Genomic DNA, 21,384 nt, shown 5'->3' with positions numbered 1-21,384 from the left:
AGCTCTAGTCGTTACATTAATTATAAACTGCGAATATGTAGAAAGTGGTGACTTCTCAGTTTAGAAAATTTCTCCACGGACAGAATCAAATTCCGTAGGTGTACATATAATTATATATAAAAATTTTTTTACCTGGTATAGTATTGTACTAAAATTATTTAATTTATTTTAATATATTGCAAAAATATTACCTTGTAAGGACAGTTCACTGCTAACTGAAGATGATTCGGACCCAGGCGATGCCTATGAGTGTCACCATATGCAAAGAGTCGACCTTGCAGCATCTTATCGGGACTCGGCTCGATACCAGGTACCATATGCGCTGGATCGAAGGCCATTTGCTCTACGTCGGCGAAGTAGTTTTCGGGGTTGCGATCTAGCACTAATTTTCCCACTTGTATCAGCGGATATTCCTTGTGTGGCCACACCTATAAAAGAAATTTGTACAGTTTTCTAAAAAATGTCTGTTAAAATATTAAGTATGTTAAAAAATAATTACTTTTGTCAGGTCAAACGGATTCCACTTCAAGGTCTTTGCTTGTTCAGCGGTCATCACTTGGATGTAGAATGTCCAGGACGGATATTGACCCTTAGCAATAGCATTGTAAAGATCTCTGATCGAGTAATCAGGATCAGAAGCACTAAGTTCGGCGGCTTTCTCTGCAAGAAGGTTCTTGATCCCTTGATTAGTCTGAAAGCAATAAATATTTATAATCGGATAGTTATATTAAATAGATATTAAATAACGTGTTATTTTTTTAAATATATGAAACAAACCTTGTAGTGGAATTTGCAGTAAACCATTTCATTTTTGCTGTTTACCAATTTGAACGTATGTGAACCATAGCCATTCATATGACGATATCCATCAGGAATGCCACGATCGCCGAAGAGGAACATAACTTGATGCGTTGTTTCGGATCTGAGGGAGATAAAGTCCCAGAACATATCAGCATCCTAAAAAAAGATTTTATTAGTATAGTCTTTGCAATGTAATTTATAATCTAGTTTTCATAATATAAGAAATATATTATGCACCAATGCGTTTACAATAACTTATTCTAGCAAGCTGCAAGCAGGCGTTAGTAAGTCGAACACTATACAAAAGTACATTAACAAGGAGACGTTAAATTAAGTTTTAAACAACAATTTTTTATTCTTAATTGGTTTAGGACGGTCATCTGCATATACATGTATGTAGTAATAACTCGAATATTTCAAAAATGCTTTAATATTTTTTAATGAATAAAATATCATTTTAAACAGGATTTTACGCTCTACATTTTGATGTCATCACCATCATACTTATAATTTTCGACTTTTTAGGATTACGTTTACTTAGACATTTAAGACCACTTCAATCAAACTCTGATTAATCTAATCGACCAATTAATCCCAATTAATTAATCGGTCGATTAGGTTATATATATATATATATATATATATATATATACTTTAAAATGGGTCACTTGGTGTGTGTGTGTGTATATATATATATATACACACACACACACACACACACCAAGTGACCCATTTTAAAGTATCCCCTAGAATATTTCGAAAACTAAGCATTTTTAGCAAAAATGTTTCAGACAACAGTTATATGATTTTGAGGGGGACATAAGTTGGTGTTATTAATTTGACCTTGAATAGTTGCTTGAAGGCCACGTAAAGGTTACTTTTAATTTTTTAAATAGAACGGCCTACTTTTTATTACATATTCTTGTAGCTTATCTCGAGACGTTTCCAAAACACTGTAAACAAATGTTTTTTTGTTAAGTATTTTTTGAGTTGTGAGGCTTGAAAGTTAATTTTTCAAGAAATACACTTTAGATAAAAAAATTAAAAAAAAACAGGTGTTTGATATTTTTTAAATGTTATGTAATAATGGCTATATTTTTTCATACCGCCGGCTTTAGCGTTACCCGATGTACACCGCGAAGAGGTAGCACGGTCGGATTTTATACATTTTGTAGCCTTTAAAAGGGTTGATGTTATAATTGATCTTTTTAAGCAATAAGGTGCTCAAAAGTGGCACCGTTAACCTGTTCACAAAGCTGGATTTGGCGTTGAAAATAAGTAACAGTATGCAGAAGAGTATCGCGTGAGATATTATTGCACGCTATTCTTTCTATCATATCGGCTCTGGTGGTTGGTCTTTCTCGATAGACATAATCTTTGAGGAAACTCCACAAGTAAAAGTCAGAAGCAGTTAAATCTGGTGACCTTGATGGCCATTTAATTGGACCTCCTCTGCCTATCCACTTTTCAGGATACATTTCGTTAAGGTAGTTCCTCACGACGTGTGCAAAATGTAGAGGAGCACCATCTTGCTGAAACCACATTCTCATTCTTGTATGCAGATCAACGTTTTCTAGCAAAAATGGAAGATCGTCTCTTAGCAGTTGCAAGTAACTTTCACCGTTGACAGTGTTATCAAAACAATAGGAACTAATGAGGTAGCCATTTACAATTCCGCACCACACATTGACGGTCCAGCGGTGTTGATGATTTGCTGCATCCAATATGGGTTTACGGGGGGCCAGTGGCTATTGTGTCGATTCAATGATCCATCACTGTGAAATGTGGCTTTGTCAGTGAACATTACGAACTTGAAAAAGTTTTCATCGTTTTGAATTTACTGTACTGTCCACTGACAAAACAATAGCCGTTCTTCGTGATCCTGCTTATTTAACGCTTGATTCAAGGACAAATAGTATGGGTGGTACTTCACAACTTTCAAGTATCTTCGCGCAGTCTCTCTTGGGATACCAATTTGAATTTAAATTTGGCGCGTTCATATGTTAGGGTTCAAATGAACTGCCGCCAAAACTGTAAGAAAGCGCGCATTCATACAATAATCGTCGAACATACGTCGTTTTCGTTGTCGCCGAATATTTCCTCTTCAAATTTTTGATTCAATTTTGCGAATTGCGGAAGCATTCGGGTGATGCAGTCGCATAGGATATCGTCTACGATACAATACTGCTGCTCTTTTAAAAAAACGGTGACATTTTCCTAGAACAAGGAGAATATCCACGATTTCATTCGGAGAGTAATTACCCATTCCGCCCGATTCTCAGATGATGTAAATCTAACAATTTCTTCAGAAATCGAAGTAACAGATAATGAAAACTTTCACACACAAGGAAGACACAAAACAAAAGACTTTATTGACTTTAAGGTTCAGATGTAACTACTTGGATGTAACGTGGATACAGTGTGGATAGAATGTAAACACTCATGTGTCCTTGAACCAAGCGTTAAATGAGCAGAACCTCAAAGAACGGCAATTGTTTTGTCAGTGGGCAGTACAGCAAATTCAAAACGATGAAAACTTTTTAAAGTCTGCTTCTGACTTCATGAGTACTTCTGCATACTGTTACTGATTTTCAACGCCGAATCTAGCTTTGTCAACAGGTTAACGGTGCCACTTTTGAGCACCTTATTGCTTAACCCGTTGTGGTTACGCCTCCAAAAAATAACGTAATGGTTACACTGGGTCCAGTTGACCCGACGCAAAAAAACAGTTGCCATTTGCGTACCTTTTGATGAATCGACTCAAATCCTTCACGAAAATGAAGTTTAAGACTTCTTCTTCGTAATCAAATCGTTTATGTATCCTTTATTAAATTTTTTAATATTGAAACGACACGAGAAAAAAAAATTTTGAAAAATGCCATTTTGTACTAAAAAATTTCTGAAAATTCTAATTTTTGAGTAAAATCAAAGTTATTACCGGGGTTCTACTCCAGAAGTAGTATACTTTTAAGGAAAAAATAGTATTATATCGAGCTTTTCAAAAAGTATATTTATTTTGAAGATTGAAGTTGGTAATTGTAATGAAAATCACGAAATGACATAAATTAATGTTGAAGGAGTAAAATAATGTAAAGAAATTTTTTTTTGTGTCAAAAACTATATATATTTTTGATTGGTCCTAATCCTAATAACATATTTTTGATTGGTCCTAATCCTGCGAAGAGAAAAGGGGTGTACGGGTGGTCTGAAACACCCTGTATAACTATATATGGCCTTGGGTCATCTAGACCCAGTGTAACCACAACGGGTTAAAAAGATCAATTATAACATCAGCCCTTTTAAAGGCTACATGATGTATAAAATCCGACCATGCTACCTCCTCGCGGTGTACATCGGGTAACGCTAAAGCCGGCGGTATGAAAAAATATAGCCATTATTACATAGCATTTTAAAAAATATTAAACACCTGTTTTTTTTTAATTTTTTTATCTAAAGTGTATTTCTTGAAAAATTAACTTTTAAGCCTCACAACTGGAAAAATACTTAACAAAAAAACATTTGTTTATAGTGTTTTGGAAACGTCTCAAGATAAGCTACAAGAACATGTAATAAAAAGTAGGCCGTTCCATTTAAAAAATTAAAAGTGACTTTTACGTGGCCTTCAAGCAACTATTCAAGGTCAAATTAATAACACCAACTTATGTCCCCCTCGAAACCATATAACTTTTGTCTGAAACATTTTTGCTGAAAATGCTTAGTTTTTGAAATATTCTAGGGGTTCTAATAATATTTTAAAATGGGTCACCCGGTATATATATATATATTAAAAACGTTAAATATATTAAAAATCTCAGTGAACACGCAATTTCGGCAGCGGACAGCTACATGTTATTAATTTATCAAGTCGATAAATATCTATCAATGTTAAATAATATTTGAATTAAACATAAATCGATATTAAGTAAATATTAAATAAATGTAAAATAAATATGCAATTAATATTAAATTGTTATAAAATATGCAATTAATGTTAAATGTTTATGAAATTATTGTTTCAAATAAAAAATTAATGTAAAATAAATATTAAATTATTGTTGAATAAGTGTTAAATTAATATTTTTAAAAATGTTGTTTCAAATGAAAAATTAATGTAAAAGAAATATTAAATTAATGTTAAATAAACGTTAAATTAATGTTTTTGAAATTAGTGCTTTAAATAAAAAATTAAGTATAAAGTAAATATTAAATTAATGTTGAATAAAAGTTAAATTAATGTTTTTTAAATTATTGTTTCAAATAAAAAATTAATGTAAAACAAATACTAAATTAATTTTTAAAAAATATTAAATTAATTTTTTTAAATCATTATTGCAAATAAATTATTAATGTAACATAAATATTAAATAAACGTTAAATAAACATTTCCCTAAATTATTATTTTAAATGACTAATTAATAAAATGTAAATGTTAAATAAACCTTAAATAAATATTAAATTTATATTCTCTCTAAATCATTATTTTAAATATTTAATTAATGTTAAATAAATATTTAATAAATGTTTAATAAATATTATTGTTATAATAAATTTTACAATAAATAATTAATATTAAATAAATATTAAAAAAACATTTAAAAAATATTGTGTGCTGATTCGGATATACTTTAATAATCATAAAACTCAACTTTAATAAATAAACTTAGATTTTATAACATTCTCCCTATTTTTAATCATATTTTTTAAAGATTTTATCTTTCATTACTTTTAATTTATATGATCCCGCGTTGTAGAATTTTTCGAAAAATTTACCGGTAACTTATTTTTCATTAATTAAATAAAATTTTTTGATTTTTGATTAATTTAATTATTCACAATTAATGTAAGCTAACAAAATTTAAATAATTAATTATCACACTAATTAACTTGAAATTCTCGAGTTTACTGTTGATGTTATAATATAAATGTAGGTATAGTACTTCAGTTCGCTGATTTTATAGTTTAACAGTTCCAATAGAATAATAGGTCTGATTCGTTTAGCTGAATGTATACAATGTTCTCATTGGAAGATTCATAGGAAATATCACGGAAACAACCGATTCATAAATAAGCATTACCTTAAGCATTACTTTGCAAAGACGATCTTATATCAAATAAAAACAACTTAGGCAAGAACTTCTTCGCCTTAAGTCTATGAAATGTACTACTATTGAGACGATAAGTATGTTTTCTGTTTCTGCACAAGAATTGCGTTAGAACTGAACTGAACTGAACTAGTGCATGTCAGAACTGATGAGTATAAGCATGCAGTCAAGGAATAGAAAACGTTTTAGTGCAAGTCAGTGCAAATAAAATGGCGTCTAATATTTATCTTAACATGAAAATGATAGATTCATCCGATGAAGATGAAAATGTTAATACAATTCCACCATTAGGATCGTATTTATTTATAATAATGACAGATAAACTGTTAATAACGTTATTGTTTTAATTTATTGCAAAAAGTATAAATCATGGTAAAATATTATTAAGCATTAAAATTTATTTTGATAGATAAAGACAATCTTTGATTATTTAATCGCATTTTACATATATGCTTTGATGAATAATTTTTAAAGAGTAAGTGAATTTAATATTATAATAAATGTACTTAATATTTTACTATTAATTACGTGTTAGTATGACATTTTCTAACCTTACAAATTTAATGTTTCATAATTCTGATTATTTAATAAATTGTGAATTTTATGTTATTTTTAATGCTAATGCTAATGCTTGTAAATACTTATTTTAAGATATTTTTTGTGAATAAGTAAATTTGAGTTTATTTTAGGACGGTTTAGTAACACGTCCGAACACGAACTGTGCTTTTTGTGTCTGAATTCACATGCTTACACTGCTTTGCACTGCTTGCACTAACTCCAGACCTAAAGCAATTAGTTCACTGAACTCATACACTGAGTTTATTTACACTGGAATAGCAAACAATCTTGTTGACATCATTTCGGGAATAGAAAACGCTTTAGTGTACACTTCTTGAACTAGTGCAACTAGTGCAGGAACAAAAAACAAACCTCTTATTTGAATAAGACGATCTTAAGTGCTGACTTGAGACTTGACTACGAATACCAGCCTTAGTACGACTATGAATTCATGACTAATAAGATAGTCTTAAGTCTATGCTTATTTTGAACAAGATCTGTTTATGAATCTTGCTAAGACGTCTTGAAATAAGATCGTTTTGGACAAGCCTTGTCTTGAGATTTTACTCAAGCATTTGCTTGTTTCATGACTATGAATCTAGAGGACATTGTAAGATTTATAGCGGCGTTCGTCCGATGGCGCCCAAATGTCAATCGCGAGCATGAAATGCGGCGCGCGCTAAAGCGCGCGAACCGAGCGTGTGCTCCGACGCTCCGGAGCACAGCGTACGCGCGATTCCGATCGTTTCCGGGATCAAACATGAAGAAGACACTCTCAGTGGAGCCGGCACGCAGAATTAGTCCATCTCGTGCAAGAGTCTTGCTAAATTGTCGTTGTAGTCTAAGTCCAAGTTGTTGTACGCTGTGATACAATACAATAAAGTGCTTAGTATTTCGATCCGGGAAGGTACCGATAGCGCACAGTACTATTGCACACAAGCTACTCACAACCACTCATAGCGCTTGAACAGAAGAATATCACTAGGCACCAGCCGCTGTGATTGGCTGTGTGCAATAGTACTGTGCGCTATCGGTACCTTCCCTTTCGATCCATCTGTGACAATAATTTGTCTCCTACTCCATACCTTTCCTTTCAGCAGATATCTTTCGGAGATATCTTTCGGAACAAGCGGACCCAAACAGAACAGGGAGTTATTACGACGTCAAAATGATGTCAAAGTGACCACAAAATGATCATTAAAAGTCACTTCTCGATTCAATTACGATTCACTTTGATATCATTTTGACATAATTGTGAATCACTTTGATGTCATTTTGACTTGTTGTTCTGCTTGGAAAGCCATCTTCAAGTCAAAGCACATGCCGTGAAGTCGAAATGTCGTGTCGAATCTTAGGGCCACTTGCACCAACGCCGATTAACTTAATCGGCTGATTTTTCTATCGGAATTGACCAATCGCATTTTTACGTTAAGTAAAATTGACCAATCACGGTTGACGCTTAAACGGCAGTTAAGTTAATCGGCGTTGGTGCAAACGGTCCTTAGTCTAGGAAGTCGTCGAGTCGAGTCGGGTCGAAAATCGGAATCGTCGATCAGTCGGATAAATTGAATTGTCGTCGCCCAGTCGTTTTTTCAGCATCTTAAGACCGTACTTAAGACGATCTTAAAAATAAGTCTCGACTATTATGAATACGGGCCTACTACGTCTATCGCGCGCCTACATAAATAGTTAAACACCACTGATCATATCCGATTCGTTCCGACTTCATACGAGTATGACATCAGCTTGAACAAAAGTGGTAGGAATATGTAGTGGTCTGAGACAGATCAAGCATATCCTTGTCCTTATACTATGGTTAGGCTGTAATTTATAAATAATGATTATAAATTTGATCGAACCTTTAAATGAGTCGCTGGATTTCTCTTCTGCGTATGTATGAAACTCGGGAAGAAGAGTGGGTCTTTGATAAAGAAGATCGGCGTATTGTTGCCTACGAGGTCCCAGATACCCTCCTCAGTGTAGAACTTTACGGCAAATCCACGTGGATCTCTAAAAACAACAGAATGTAATAAGCAGACTGTTTATAGTAATTAATATATAAACGCAAGAATTTTTTATTTTTATTCCGCTATTCAAATTAATTATATTTGCTAAGCGATGTAATTTAGTGGCACACAATTCTTATGAATTATGTTATCAGTAATTGCACAACGTTAAACAATAGAGATCATATATTGTACATACAAGGTATGTTCGGAAAGTAAGGTTACAACAAATATTATAAATCGAAAAATGTGAATTTATTTATGAAACTTACATAGAATGTTACATAGGTATGTAACTATTTTTCAACATAGTCACCTCATTCAGTTCCTTACATTTAGTGAGCCGCGGGATCAATTTTTTTATGCTCTCGTTGCACTCATTTCCCGCCAACTTCTTCGACCATTCGTATACCGCGTCTTTTACCTCCAAATTGGACGAAAATCATAACTATTCTGGTAAGCTCGTATGCAATTTAACAATTAATTAAAAAGGCCAGTGAGACGAGCAAAAAGGTGTAGATGTTCGTATAGCTAATAATACATATTTATTCGTATATAGAGGACACAAACGTTTCGACTCTACGGAGTCTTCTTCAGTGTGTGTGTATTCTTACATTACAGACGCAGAGCGCAAACAAATCTTCATAACAGCCTTTTAAATACAATAGTCCGGGATTTAAAGCCCATGGTCCGAAATTTTATTCTTGCTTTGTCGATTTCCAGTCCGCGAAACAAATCGTGTCAACAATTCGGTCTACGTATCGCTTCTTGTACGACTCGTGCAAATAAATTAATCTCTGACCAATAATAGGTTCGTCGTTAGAGTCGTTGTAAGGCATGTTCAAACGCTGATCGCTTACAATGTTAACGAATAACGGTCGATCTGTATTGATCGGCGTGACAAGGGAGACTCAAATCGTTTTCCACTGAGATGCTCCTTTAGACGAGTGAAAAAGAAGAAATCAGAAGATGCAAGGTCCGGACTATGAGATGGATGGTTTAAAACACCCCACTAAAAAGGTTTGGTTGGGATGTTTTAAATCATCCATCCCATAGCCCGGGCCTTGCATCTTCTGATTTCTTCCTTTTCACTCGTCTAAAGAAGCATCTTGAGTGGAAAACGATTTTCGTTCGATTTGGAGGTAAAAGACGCGGTCTACGAATGGTCGAGGAAGTTAGCGGGAAACGAGTGCAACGAGGGTATAAAAAAATTGATCCCGCGGCTCACTAAATGTAAGGAACTAAATGGGATGACTATGTTGAAAAATAGTTATATACCTACGTAACATTCTATGTAAGTTTCATAAATAAATTCACATTTTTCGATTTATAATATTTGTTGTAATCTTACTTTCCGAACATACCTCGTACATCCACGGTTATCGATTTTATCTCTTGAAAAATTTTTCAAACTAAGAAGTCACTATCTTTCTACATATTTGCAGTTTATGATTAACGTAGAAATTATTAATTAAATGACGTTGGAACAACACAATAATTTAATAACAATACAATCATCTAATAATAGTTTAATAAGACTTCCGTTTCCGGTAGCGAAAGTGATAGTTGTGTGCTTGTAAGGTGTGTTTGGTGAGATTGTGTTTTTTGAGAAGAAGGAGGGCAGGATTGGAGCGCGAGGGAGTGAGAGGACAGAGAAGTAGCAGGTGGAGTTGGGAGAATAAGGGATAGGGCAGGGGTAAGGGAATAGTGAGACAGAAGTGATAGTAGGGTTGGGACGGGATTTGGAGGTTAGACGGGAGAGCAGGTATAGAGAGTAGAGGGGAAACAGAAAAAAGAGAGGATAGCGACATCGGGCGGTAAAAGTGAGAAGCATAGCAGAAGAGAGTAAGTGCAGTTGCAGGAAATTTTGAATTGGAGTAACTTTTGAGTAACCGATATATTATCTTAGTATATAATTTTGTATTTTTACATTTTCTACATTTATATAATGATTTTACAAATAAGCTAAAAATATTATTAAACTTAATTAGATTATTTTCTTAGATTAAAAAATGTGATCATCTTAAATATAAAAAGAATCATATTTTCTAGTAAATATTTTCTAGAACTGCAAAAATTAGATTACTTAATTAAAAATTTTTTTTATTTACATTTTATTTACATAAATATTTCAATAAAAAAAAATTTATCCGACTACAAGTAAATAAACTTTTGAATAGGGAAAGTTGGCAGGTTAGAAGAAAGACAAGATGGAGGAAGGAAAGGATAGCGGAAAGGAAAGGGAAAAAGAAGTAGAAGGGAATGGAGAGGAAAAGAAAAGAGTGGGAAGGCCGAGCAAGGTAGAAAGTCTAATGAGGGATAAATCAAACAGTGCGCCGCTGCTAGAATTGTTGAAGGAGAAAAAAGGAAGGGTGAACAGGGGGAGGAGACTAGAGTAGAGGAGGGAGAAATCTTTAAGAAGAGCAATAAAGTAAAGAGATCGCCGGTAAGATAAAAAGAAGGAGAGATAAGAGAGATATTAAGGGAGGTGAGGGAAAGTTTTAAGAAAATGAAAAGCGAATTGAGAGAATTGAGAGAAGGTAGGGAAGAGATGAAAGAATAGATGGAGAAAATGAGGAAAAGAGTATACAATTTGGACAAAAAAGTGGAGGATATAGAGAAAGGTAGGGGAAGGGTGAAGAAGGAGAAGGGAGAAAGAGAGAAGGATAAAGGGGAAAAGATAGAGCAGATACAGATAAGGGGAAAGGGTGAGATGAAGGAACTGGAAGAAAAGATAAAGAGACTAGAATTAGAAAGGGAAAAGAGGGAAAGGGAGGAGAGAAAGAGGAATATAATTATAAAGGGGGTAAGAGTAAAGGAAGAGGAAAAGGAGGAATTAAAAAGAGAGATAGAAAAAATAGTGGAGGCAACGGGGGCGGTAGCGAGAGTGAAAGGGGTAAAGAAGATAGGGAATAAAGATAAGAACGGAAGGAGCATGGTATTGATGAAATTTGCAAGTGTGAGGGAGAAAATTGATGTGATGAAGAGAAAGACAAAGCTGAGGGATAGGAAGGAGTGGATCGTAAACGACTTGACGGAAAAAGAGAGATGGGTAGAGTAGTGGATAAAGAGAGAAGCAGAAAGGAATAGAAGAAAAGGAAAAAAGGTAAGAGTAGGATATATGAAAATGTGGATTGAGGATAAATTGTGGATATGAGATGAGATCAAAGATGAATTAAAGGAATGGAAGGGAAGAAATGTAAGAGAGAAGGAGAGAAGGGGAAAGAAAGAGAAAGAGAAAGAGGATTTTTAGCAGCGGGGTGGAGTAGGAGAGGGGGAGAAGGATGGGAATAAGGGAAATGAAAAATATGATAGAAAGAGGAGAAGAAAAAGGAGGGACGGTAAAAAATACAAAATAGGTTTTTGAAATGTAGCAGGCATGGAAAATAAAGAGGAGGATTTTAGGAAGAAACTGAAAAAATGGGATGTAATGTTTTTGAGTGAAACATAATTACAGAAGAAAGGATGGGAGAGGGTGCAAAGATGGTTACCGAAGGGATACGTTTAGGAGGTGCAAAAAGCGGGAAGAAAAAGTAAAAAAGGGAGGGCAATGGGGGGGATGATCATGGGGATAAGGGATGGGATAGAAAGAGAAAAAGAAAATAGGAAAAGGAGAGAGGTGGAATCACAGGTGAGTAAAGTTAACTTAGGGGGAGAATGGTGGAAACTAGTGGGTGTATATGTGAATGGGGACCTAGAGGAAAAAACAAGGCAATTAAGAGAATGGATGGAAGAGAGAGAGAGGAGGGGGTAAGTATATTAATAGCGGAGGATTTTAATGCAAGAACGGGTAGAAAAGGGGGAGGTATAGAAGAGAAGGAAAGGGTAGGGGAAAGAGAGAGAAACTCAAAAGATGGAAAGAATAGAGAGGGAAAGAAATTGTGTGGTTTTTTAAAGGAATTAGGATAGTCAATTATGAACGGTTGCATAAAAGAAGATGAAGAGGGAGAATAGACGTATACTGGAGGGAAGGGGGGGACTGTAATTGACGTACATAATCGGGAAGAAGGATACGAGAGGGAAAATGGTAAAGATAAAGGTGGAGGACTGGGTGGATTCTGACCATCAACCATTAATTGTGTACGTGAAGAGGGGAGGAAGGGGGGAGAAAAAGATTGGGAAAAGGAAAGGAAGAGAAAGAAGAGGGGTGTAGACGGAAAAGGAAAGGAAGAAATTTGAGGAATACGTGGGCAAGAGGGATAGTGTTTCGGAGGGGGTTGAGGAGGGTTGGAGGAAATTGAAAAAAAGAGTGGAAGGAGCATTGGAAAGAGTAGAGAAAAAAGATAAAAAGGTGCGAAGAGGATGGTGGGATATGGAATGTAGGAGTATGAAAAGAGAAGTAAGGGAGGAGTTTAAAAAGTGGAAAAAAAGAGTAGGGAAGGGGGAGAAATATAAGGAGATGAGGAAGAGATACACAAAGTATTGTAAAGAAAAGAAAAGAAGGGATAGAGAAAGATGGGAGAGGGAATTGGAAGGTGTAAGAACGAAAGAAGATGTATGGAGGATAGTAAACAGGTGAAGGAGAAAGAGAAAGAGAGTCAGGGAAGGGATCAAAATGAGGAAATGGGAGGGACACTTTAGAAAAGTGTTGGGGGGAGTGGAGTGGAGGGTGAGAGGGGAGGTGAGGGAAAGAGAAGGAATGGAGGAAGATGATATCAGTAGGGAAGAAATAGCAAGGGCGGTAAGAAAACTGAAGGAGGGAAAAGCGGCGGGAGGGAATGGTATTGTAAATAAAGTATGGAAATATGGGAGAAAAGAAATAAAGAAATGGCTGTGGGAAATGTGTAACAAAGTGTAGAAAGGAGAGGGGTGGCCGAAGGTGTAGAGGGAGAGAGTGATAGTGCCGGTAGTGAAAAAGGGGGAGAGAGTTGAAGAATATAGAGGAATCACGTTAACTCAAACGGCATACAAGGTGTACGCAACGAAGAGATTGAGGGAGGAGGTGAAGAGGAAAGAGATACTTCCACCGAGTCAAACGCGGTTTAGGAGAGGAGTAGGCACGATTGATCAAATCTACGTACTGAACTATCTGATAAACAAAAGGGTGGCGGTGAGAAAGAGCAAGATGGTGGTGCTATTTGCAGATTTGAAAACTGCGTTTGACTCGGTGGATATAAAAATCCTCATACAGATGATGAGGAAAAAGGGAGTTAAAGAAAGTTTGGTCGTAAGGTGCGAGAAGGTATTGGAGGAGACCATAAGTAGAGTGAGGGTGGGGGAATAAGGTAAGAGGAAAACTTCTGGACGGGAAGAGGGGTAAGACAGGGGTGCACTCTGAGCCCATGCTTATTTACTCTGTTGCTGGCGGATTTAGATGAGGAGTTAGAGAGGGAGGGGTGGGAGGAGTGAGGGTAAAGGGAAGAAAAATATACTCGGCGTATGCAGATGATGTGGCAGTGGTGGCAAAGGAGGAGACAGGGATGAAAGGGATGATTAAGGTACTAGAAAGTTATATAGAACGGAAGGAATTAGAAGTCAATGTGGAGAAGATAAAGGTAATGAGATGTAGAAAGGGGGGCGGAAGACAGAAAAAGATGGTGTGGAAATGGAAAGGAAAAGAGAAAGAAGAGGTGAGAAAGTACAAATATCTAGGGTATGTAATAATGGCAAATGGGGGTCAGAAAGAACCTATAGAGGAGAGAGTTAACAAGGGAGCAGTGGTGATAAGAAAAATGTGGGGGATAGAAAAGAGGAAGTTTGAAAAGAATTAGTTGAGAAGGATATGGTTGTTTAATAGATTGGTTTGGACGGTAATGGGATATGGAGTGGAGATATGGGGCTATAAAGAAAGTGTTGGAGGTTATGCGTGAATCGACTGCTCTTGTGTACAAAGAAATACTTTATTGTATAATACTACTGTGTCCAAAAAGTAAGGTGACATTGCATTTATTTCGAAAATTCTTTATTTATTCTTGCAAATCAATTTCGTCCCCTTCAAAGTAATCCCCCCCTGATATAATACACTTATTCCAACGGATTTTCCAATCTTCGAAACAGTTGTAATAATCGATTTCAGGAATGGCCTTTAGCTCCTTCTTCGCAGCGGCTTGAATCTCTTCTATCGACTCCGGTGTCCCCGCTTGAGTTTGCTGAATAGCCAGAAGTCGCATGGAGCCAAATCAGGTGAATACGGTTGTGGAACGATATTAGTCGAGTTTTTGGTTAAAAAATCACGAATAATCAGCGCAGTGTGTGACGGCAAAAAACGAGAAATTCACTTTTAGCAGCTCACAAAACAATGCGTATCTCAAACACTAATGGATATTTTGACGTGTTACTTCTCTTGGATGTCAAAGACAGTCCTACCAACCTAAAAAAAATTTTATTCCTCCAAATCCGTGCGCGCGGTAGATTTAAAATGCAATGTCACCTTACTTTTTGGACACAGTAGTAAGTACAGTGATACTTTTCAAAAGGCGGGAGACGACTCTAGTAAGAGAGCGTACGCGCTAGACAAAGAAAAGAAAAGAGGACGTACTACGTGACTACCAAATGTGACGTTAGATCGCGCTATACTTAACAGAAAGAGAGAAGGTAGAGAGGATACAGGACAGGTTCTTGAAGTAGATTTTGAGGGTTGGGAGGTACACGCTAGGTTACATGGTGAGGGAGAAAATGCTGAGGGAAAAGTTGAGGGGGAGGGCAGGGTTAAGGGCATGGAGTTATGATAAGAAACTAGGAGAGGGAGGGGGGGATAGTTGGCAAGGTTGTGTTTGGAGGAAATGAGAGACAGGGCGAAGGTAGGAAAAGTGATGGGTAAATGGGAAGAGGAAAGGAGAGATTTTTATGAGGAGAAGAGCTGGAGCTTAATAAAGATAGAAAAGATGAGAGAGGAGGGAGAGTTGAGGGGGGAAGAGGTAGTAGCAAGGGAGAGTAGATGGCAAGAGGAGGAAAGATGGAAGAAAATTAGGAGCTCTAGATTCAACATATAGTATGGTAGGGTGAAAGATAAGAGGTTGCCAGAGTACCTAAAGAAGGAATGGAAAGAGCAAAGATGACAGAGAGTGGCAAAGTATAGGCTGGGAGACGGGATGAGGGGGAGTAGATATTGGGAAGGGGATGAAGAAAGGAAGTCTAGGATATGTGGAGGGGAAATGAAAACTTGGGAGCACATATGGGAGAAATGCACAAATTGGGGGATTGAAAAAGGATGGCAGGAGATAGTGGATAAGATCTTGGGAGAGGACGGGGAGGGAGAGATTTGGATAAGGAGATTAGAGGGGATGAGAAAGGGAGGAGGGTGGTTGGGTATGAATGAGAGTGTGGAAGGAAGAGAAAAATATGCGGCGGGAACGAAGGTCCAGAGAATGAGTGTAAAGGTATGGATGGATAAGTGATCTTTCTCTCTCTCTCTCTCTCGTGCGTTGTAAAGCGAGGAATAAAATGTTGAAACTTTGTAAGCGAAGCGGAGGTCCACAGTGTACTCCGCAAGGAATAAAGTACCTTAATAATAATAATAATAGTTTGATAGTTTTTAAAAATTTATCTTTAATTTATGTTTTTTTTCATCACGAGAAATTATTAATTATATTTATCTTCAAAACTCGAGTTCTCGGATTAACTTCCAAAAATTTATTGCATTTGACATAAAGGTTACTTTGCCTTTATGTCAAATGCGGTCGCAAGCGGCCGACGCGACTGCAAGCTCTGACGTTACGTTATGAACTGCAGTATGTAGAAAGATAGTGACTTCTTAGTTTGGAAAATTTTCCGAGGGACAGAATCGATGATCGTGGGTGTACTACTTCAAAAAGTATTTAAGTACGATATTTCCGTTGCAAATGCACGCACGTAATTAACTAGGGCAACATAAAGGTGATTTATGTTCCTCACAATACTGAACATTTTAGCAATATTGCAGTTAAAGTTATATATTTATTAAAGTTATATATTTGCAGAAACGTTGAAAATATTGCAACATTATTAAAATATTTTGTGCTATACATTGCGCTTTTACAATGAAAGTATTATAAACATTTACAAGTTAATATTGTACATCATTTATTTTAATATACTTATTAAATAACTATTAATAATTTTTTTAAATAACTATTATAATATAATCGGAGTGTGTGGAGAGCTTCACACTCGAATTGATCTGAGTGTGGAATTTTCAAAGCAGAATTTGGCCAATTCCGCATTTTCCGAAACGATTGCCTCGCCTTCGTAAAACTCCGAAACATTTCAAGAGACGCAGATATCCATGCATTTAAATCTGCTGAAGAATAATCGATAGAATTTTAATAAAATATCCCATACAGCACAAAAAATTACAGCAATATCGCAGCAATGTTACAATGTTGCAGATTGCAATGCAATATTACGGAGACATTGCAGAAACATAAATTAACAATATGCCTGCAACATCTCATGGCATATGCCAGTAATATTCCAGAAACATTGCAATATAATGATTTTTTAATAAAGTAATGACATTAAAGAGCCAAAGCAGAATATTCGCGTATAATAATATATTAATTTAACTCATCCATAATTATTTATCCGCATTTAGCAAATTAAAGTCGGACGATGTTACTAAATTTTCCGCTGAATCTCTACATTCCCTAATAGCACAACCGTCCATATGTCGACTGTAAGTCGATTCATCCAAATCAGGCTTTCAGAGTTGATTACAAATTGACTTTGCATAGACGTCTGCAGACATCCTTCAAATGTTGATGTCTAAAACGTCTAGAAAAAGGCATGCGGTCCCATGGTGCTGTGTGCATCATAGTATTGTTGAGAAATATGAATATTCATATCAATAGACAAAATAGATCCACGTATAAAGAAACCTCAATCTACATCTCAATGAATAAACAATATTTTTTAATTGATTTTTTAATAAAAATTTGTTTATATCTAATTTAATTATTGTATTATATTGATATATATTTTCTAATTGCATTCTTATTTAAACAAATAACAGAAAAATTATTCCAGATGCTATTCTGCATTTGCAAAATTAGTAAAAAAAATTATAATTTCATATTTGTTTATATAAATACTGTGCTTTAATTATATATTTTTTATTTTTTTGATAACGTATATTGACCTGATCTATCAGTTATATACATATATCAACATAAAGTGTTCACAGGTCATCATAAAGAATCAGTTCGCAGCGATCACGGAGGTTAACAACGTTCACCAGAGTCGCGACTTGGATGGGTGATCGCTTGGAAATTTCTAAATAAAAGTTCCCAAAATTTTTTTTGCAAAAAAAGTTTGTTAAAATGTTACAAAAATATTGTTCTGTTCATTGGAATTATGTGGTGTAATAATATTTATGTGAATATTTTGGAAAAATTTATAACATTGCAATGTTGCTGGGATGTTTCAATACAATATTTCAAAAAGCGGACATCTTAATGTTGCTGTAATCTTCCAGCAATGTTGCCACAATATTTCGCAATTAATATGCAATATTACAATGTTTCAATGAAATCATTCTGCAATGTTTCTGCAATCTCTCTGTGCTGTATGGGATATGTTCAATACTAATCTTTTCATTAAACGAAAGATTCAGCTCCAAAACAACGGTATTTTTAATAAACCCCGTCAGCCAAATGTCAACGAACAGATCATTCGGAGAGTCTGTTATCAATTTTTGTTGCTAGAAAGGCAACAGATTTCACACAGACTCTGCAATATCAGCGGTGTCAGCAAACTGCTGTCAGAAATAGAACAGAAACTGTTGGCATTTAATTCCAGCAGAAATCGAGCAAATAGAATTGACAGTACTGTTGTCAGATTGGCGGTAGAAATCAAGCACAACCTGCGCAACACAATCTGACGGCAGACTGACAACAGAAATCGAGCACTGCGTGCTGACAAGACCTGGCGTCAGATTGGTAACAAACGAGCAGAATCGACGCGACAGACTGGCAGCACCATGCAAACACGCCGTGCTGCCAGCACCTAATGTCAAATAGGCGACAGAATTAGAGCAAGACCTGTACAATACAATCTGACGGCAGATTGTTAGCACAAATCGAGCACCCCATGCTAACAGGATCTGACGTCACGCTGGCAGTATAAATCTAGCAAACCGAGCTGTTTTGTATATTTTTAAAATGTAATGTCACTCTTCATGAATTTATTAAGGGCTTATTCAAACAAACTTGTATAATTGCATGCATAAATAACATATTCATAAAGAAAGCGATTGATCCATTTTCTTATGCATTTGCTTTTAATTATTGGACCAATCAATTTCTTTATGTATATGTTCTGTCTGTTTTTGTTTGCATTTTATACGCTGCAATTTCTATCTGCACCTGTCCGCGATTACGTACAGGAATCCGTATCTATCCGCATGTATTGTGTCCAGATTTCTATCTGCATCTGCCCGCATATATAAATAATTAAAACCTATTCCTGGCCATGGTCTGACTAACAAAAATAGTCAAAAATATTGGAATTGGAAAATAGGACAAAAGCATAAAAAAATATTATTGACGTAAAAAGAACTTTTCAAAACTCAATTTTGCAATCAATTGGTATAAATAAATTATTAAAAATTTACTCTAAAAGAGAACTAATTGCGCCAATCGATTCTACAGGAAAAATTACTAAAGAAACGTTGCAAAAATAAATTTTACAACTAATTTGTTTATAACAATTAAGAAAGCGTTATGCATGTTTCTTGATTCATTTTTCCCGTAAAATTAGGTTGGAGTAATCAGTTTTCCTCTACAATCAATTTTTAGTAATTTGTTTATAACAATTAGTTGCACAATTGATTTTTGCAAGCGTACTTTTTACGCCAATGTTTTTTTTATGCTTGTTAGTACTATTTCCAATTGTTGTTTTTTTGACTATATTACTTTAAGCAGAAACAGGTTTTAATTATTTACATAATTTATACAGTTTATATAGTTTATTTTAAAAATACTTAAAGCTAAATAATTAAAGGGCTACTGAGAATGTTCGCGCGATACTCAACACGATAAATTTCTTCCTGTTAAATCAGCTTTACTTCAAATATAACTTTTTATTAATGGTATTACAAGTGTACGATTAGCTCAGTGTTAGCGCATTAAGTTATTGTCCCGAAATCTTATGTTCGAATTCCGCCGGCGCCCATGCGTTTTTAAAAATTGTAAAATAATGCGTAATCGTAATTAGTAAAATAAAATATATGCAAATTAGATTAACCTATAATAAAAATAAGAATAAAATCTGCAAAAAAACTAAAAAAAATTTTTTTATATTATAATAAAAATTTTTGAAATTTTTAAATAAAAATGCTTGATTTTGGCTGCCAGCGTGACGTCAGAACTTGTCAGCACGGCATGCTCGATTTGGCCTAGCAGTCTGCCGTCAGATTGTGTTGCGCATGTCATGTTTGAATTCTGCCGCCTATCTGGCGTCACGTGCTGGCAGCACGGCGTGCTCGCCTGGTGCTGTCATTTTGCTACATAAAATATCAACAGGTTCTGTTAACACAACGTAAGCAGAATTTGAGATCAGTTGAGTTCAGTCTGTCAACATGTCGTGATCGAATCTGCCGCCAGCCTGCTGACACAGTGCTAACATTTTGCTGACTGGGTATCTATTAAATATCTATTGCATATTTTGTTCTGTGTGAGTACACTATCAAAATTTTTAGAGATTTCAAAAATAATTTGATTAAAAAAATGAAATATTTCATAACAGTTGCAAACTGTTTCTGAATGCTGTAATAAGAGCGCATTTTGCTGGTTTTAATAGAGAAAAAGAGGGTATTATGGCTACTCTTGACAATATGGCTGCCCCTACTATTTTCGTTATTAGGTAACGTATTCTAACAATTGCTTATGGAGTTATTTGTTTAGTAGCTCGCCGTATTTTAATGATGCTAATATGCCAATACATAATGATTGATAATTGTTACAAAACATTTTTACTTTTGAGCACTTCTAAACTTTTTCGAGGTACACTTTTAACCTTTAATTACATACATTTCCTCATTATTTTTAAACTTGAGTGTATTATCACACGAAGGTACATACACTTGAGTGTTTTTTTGTTACTTATTTAACTTTTTATTCAACCATATTCATTTCGAGTTATTCAAAGTTAAAACATGAAATTTTGTTAATATGGTTTTTTAAGCAAAATTTTTACATCAAAATGTTTCTTCGATGAAGCGATTGTCATTCTAAAGAACGGTGTTTAGAAACATTAAAGACATCATTTTATGCTTGTTGTTTAATGTTAAACAAGGATAAAATGATATTTTTAATGAAATTTCTAATGGTATTTTTAAAGCTTTTGAACGCAGGAAAATTCTAAACAATGGAAAATTAAAAATATATAATTTTGTAACAAGGTACTGTTTCTTTTGAACTAAATTAATTTTTTTTAATTATTTTTATAGATAGCCATATTACAATCACTTTTTTCTTCTACCGATTATTAGATTTTTATAAATCACGTCCTAAATAATAAATATTTTATTACTTTGAGTCTAGAATCTGTCAAACAAAACCCTAACGAATGTAATTGTTCAAGTTTCAATAGAAAATATTAATTATAAACAAAGTTATTTAATAAAATAAAAATGGGTGCCATATTATCCTCTTCTCCTCTACTTCAGAAATGGTATTTAAATTTATTATGTTTTGGAGATTGCAAATACTAAAGTTACAATAAAAATTAGAGGAAAAAAGGGTAACATGGCACGATTATATTTGTTAAAGTGTTATTTAAAAGATTTTAAACTCAAAATAATGAAATATTTATTATTGGGTCATTTAAAAAGTATTCGCGGTTTTTTGTCACTAGATGGTGTTGATGGTCATATATCAAATAACACTAATCCGATTATATCAAACAAACGCGCGTCTGAAAGATAACATTTTAGGTTATATTTTTTGTAAACAAAGTTTGGTAATTCATCAATCGTGTCAAAAGTTATATTGGTTTGAAAA

The 21,384-nt window shown here is 34.8% G+C and overlaps 1 protein-coding gene across 1 annotated transcript in view; it reads right to left on the bottom strand.

Annotated features, from left to right (window-relative positions):
- Window positions 1-21,384, bottom strand: part of LOC105198770 (catalase) — a 50,204-nt gene that overhangs the window by 8,455 nt on the left and 20,365 nt on the right. Inside the window, exons 4-7 of the mRNA XM_039446300.1 lie at window positions 8,321-8,471; window positions 778-957; window positions 500-691; window positions 192-428 (exon numbers count right to left, since the gene is read on the bottom strand). Coding sequence (XP_039302234.1) covers window positions 192-428; window positions 500-691; window positions 778-957; window positions 8,321-8,471 — 760 coding nt within the window. The remainder of the gene's footprint in view (window positions 1-191; window positions 429-499; window positions 692-777; window positions 958-8,320; window positions 8,472-21,384) is intronic.

Source organism: Solenopsis invicta, chromosome 1 (genome assembly GCF_016802725.1).
Source record: "Solenopsis invicta isolate M01_SB chromosome 1, UNIL_Sinv_3.0, whole genome shotgun sequence".
NCBI lineage: Eukaryota > Metazoa > Arthropoda > Insecta > Hymenoptera > Formicidae > Solenopsis > Solenopsis invicta.
Note: the sequence above shows the minus strand (reverse complement) of the source record. Positions and strands in the feature narration are given on the sequence as shown.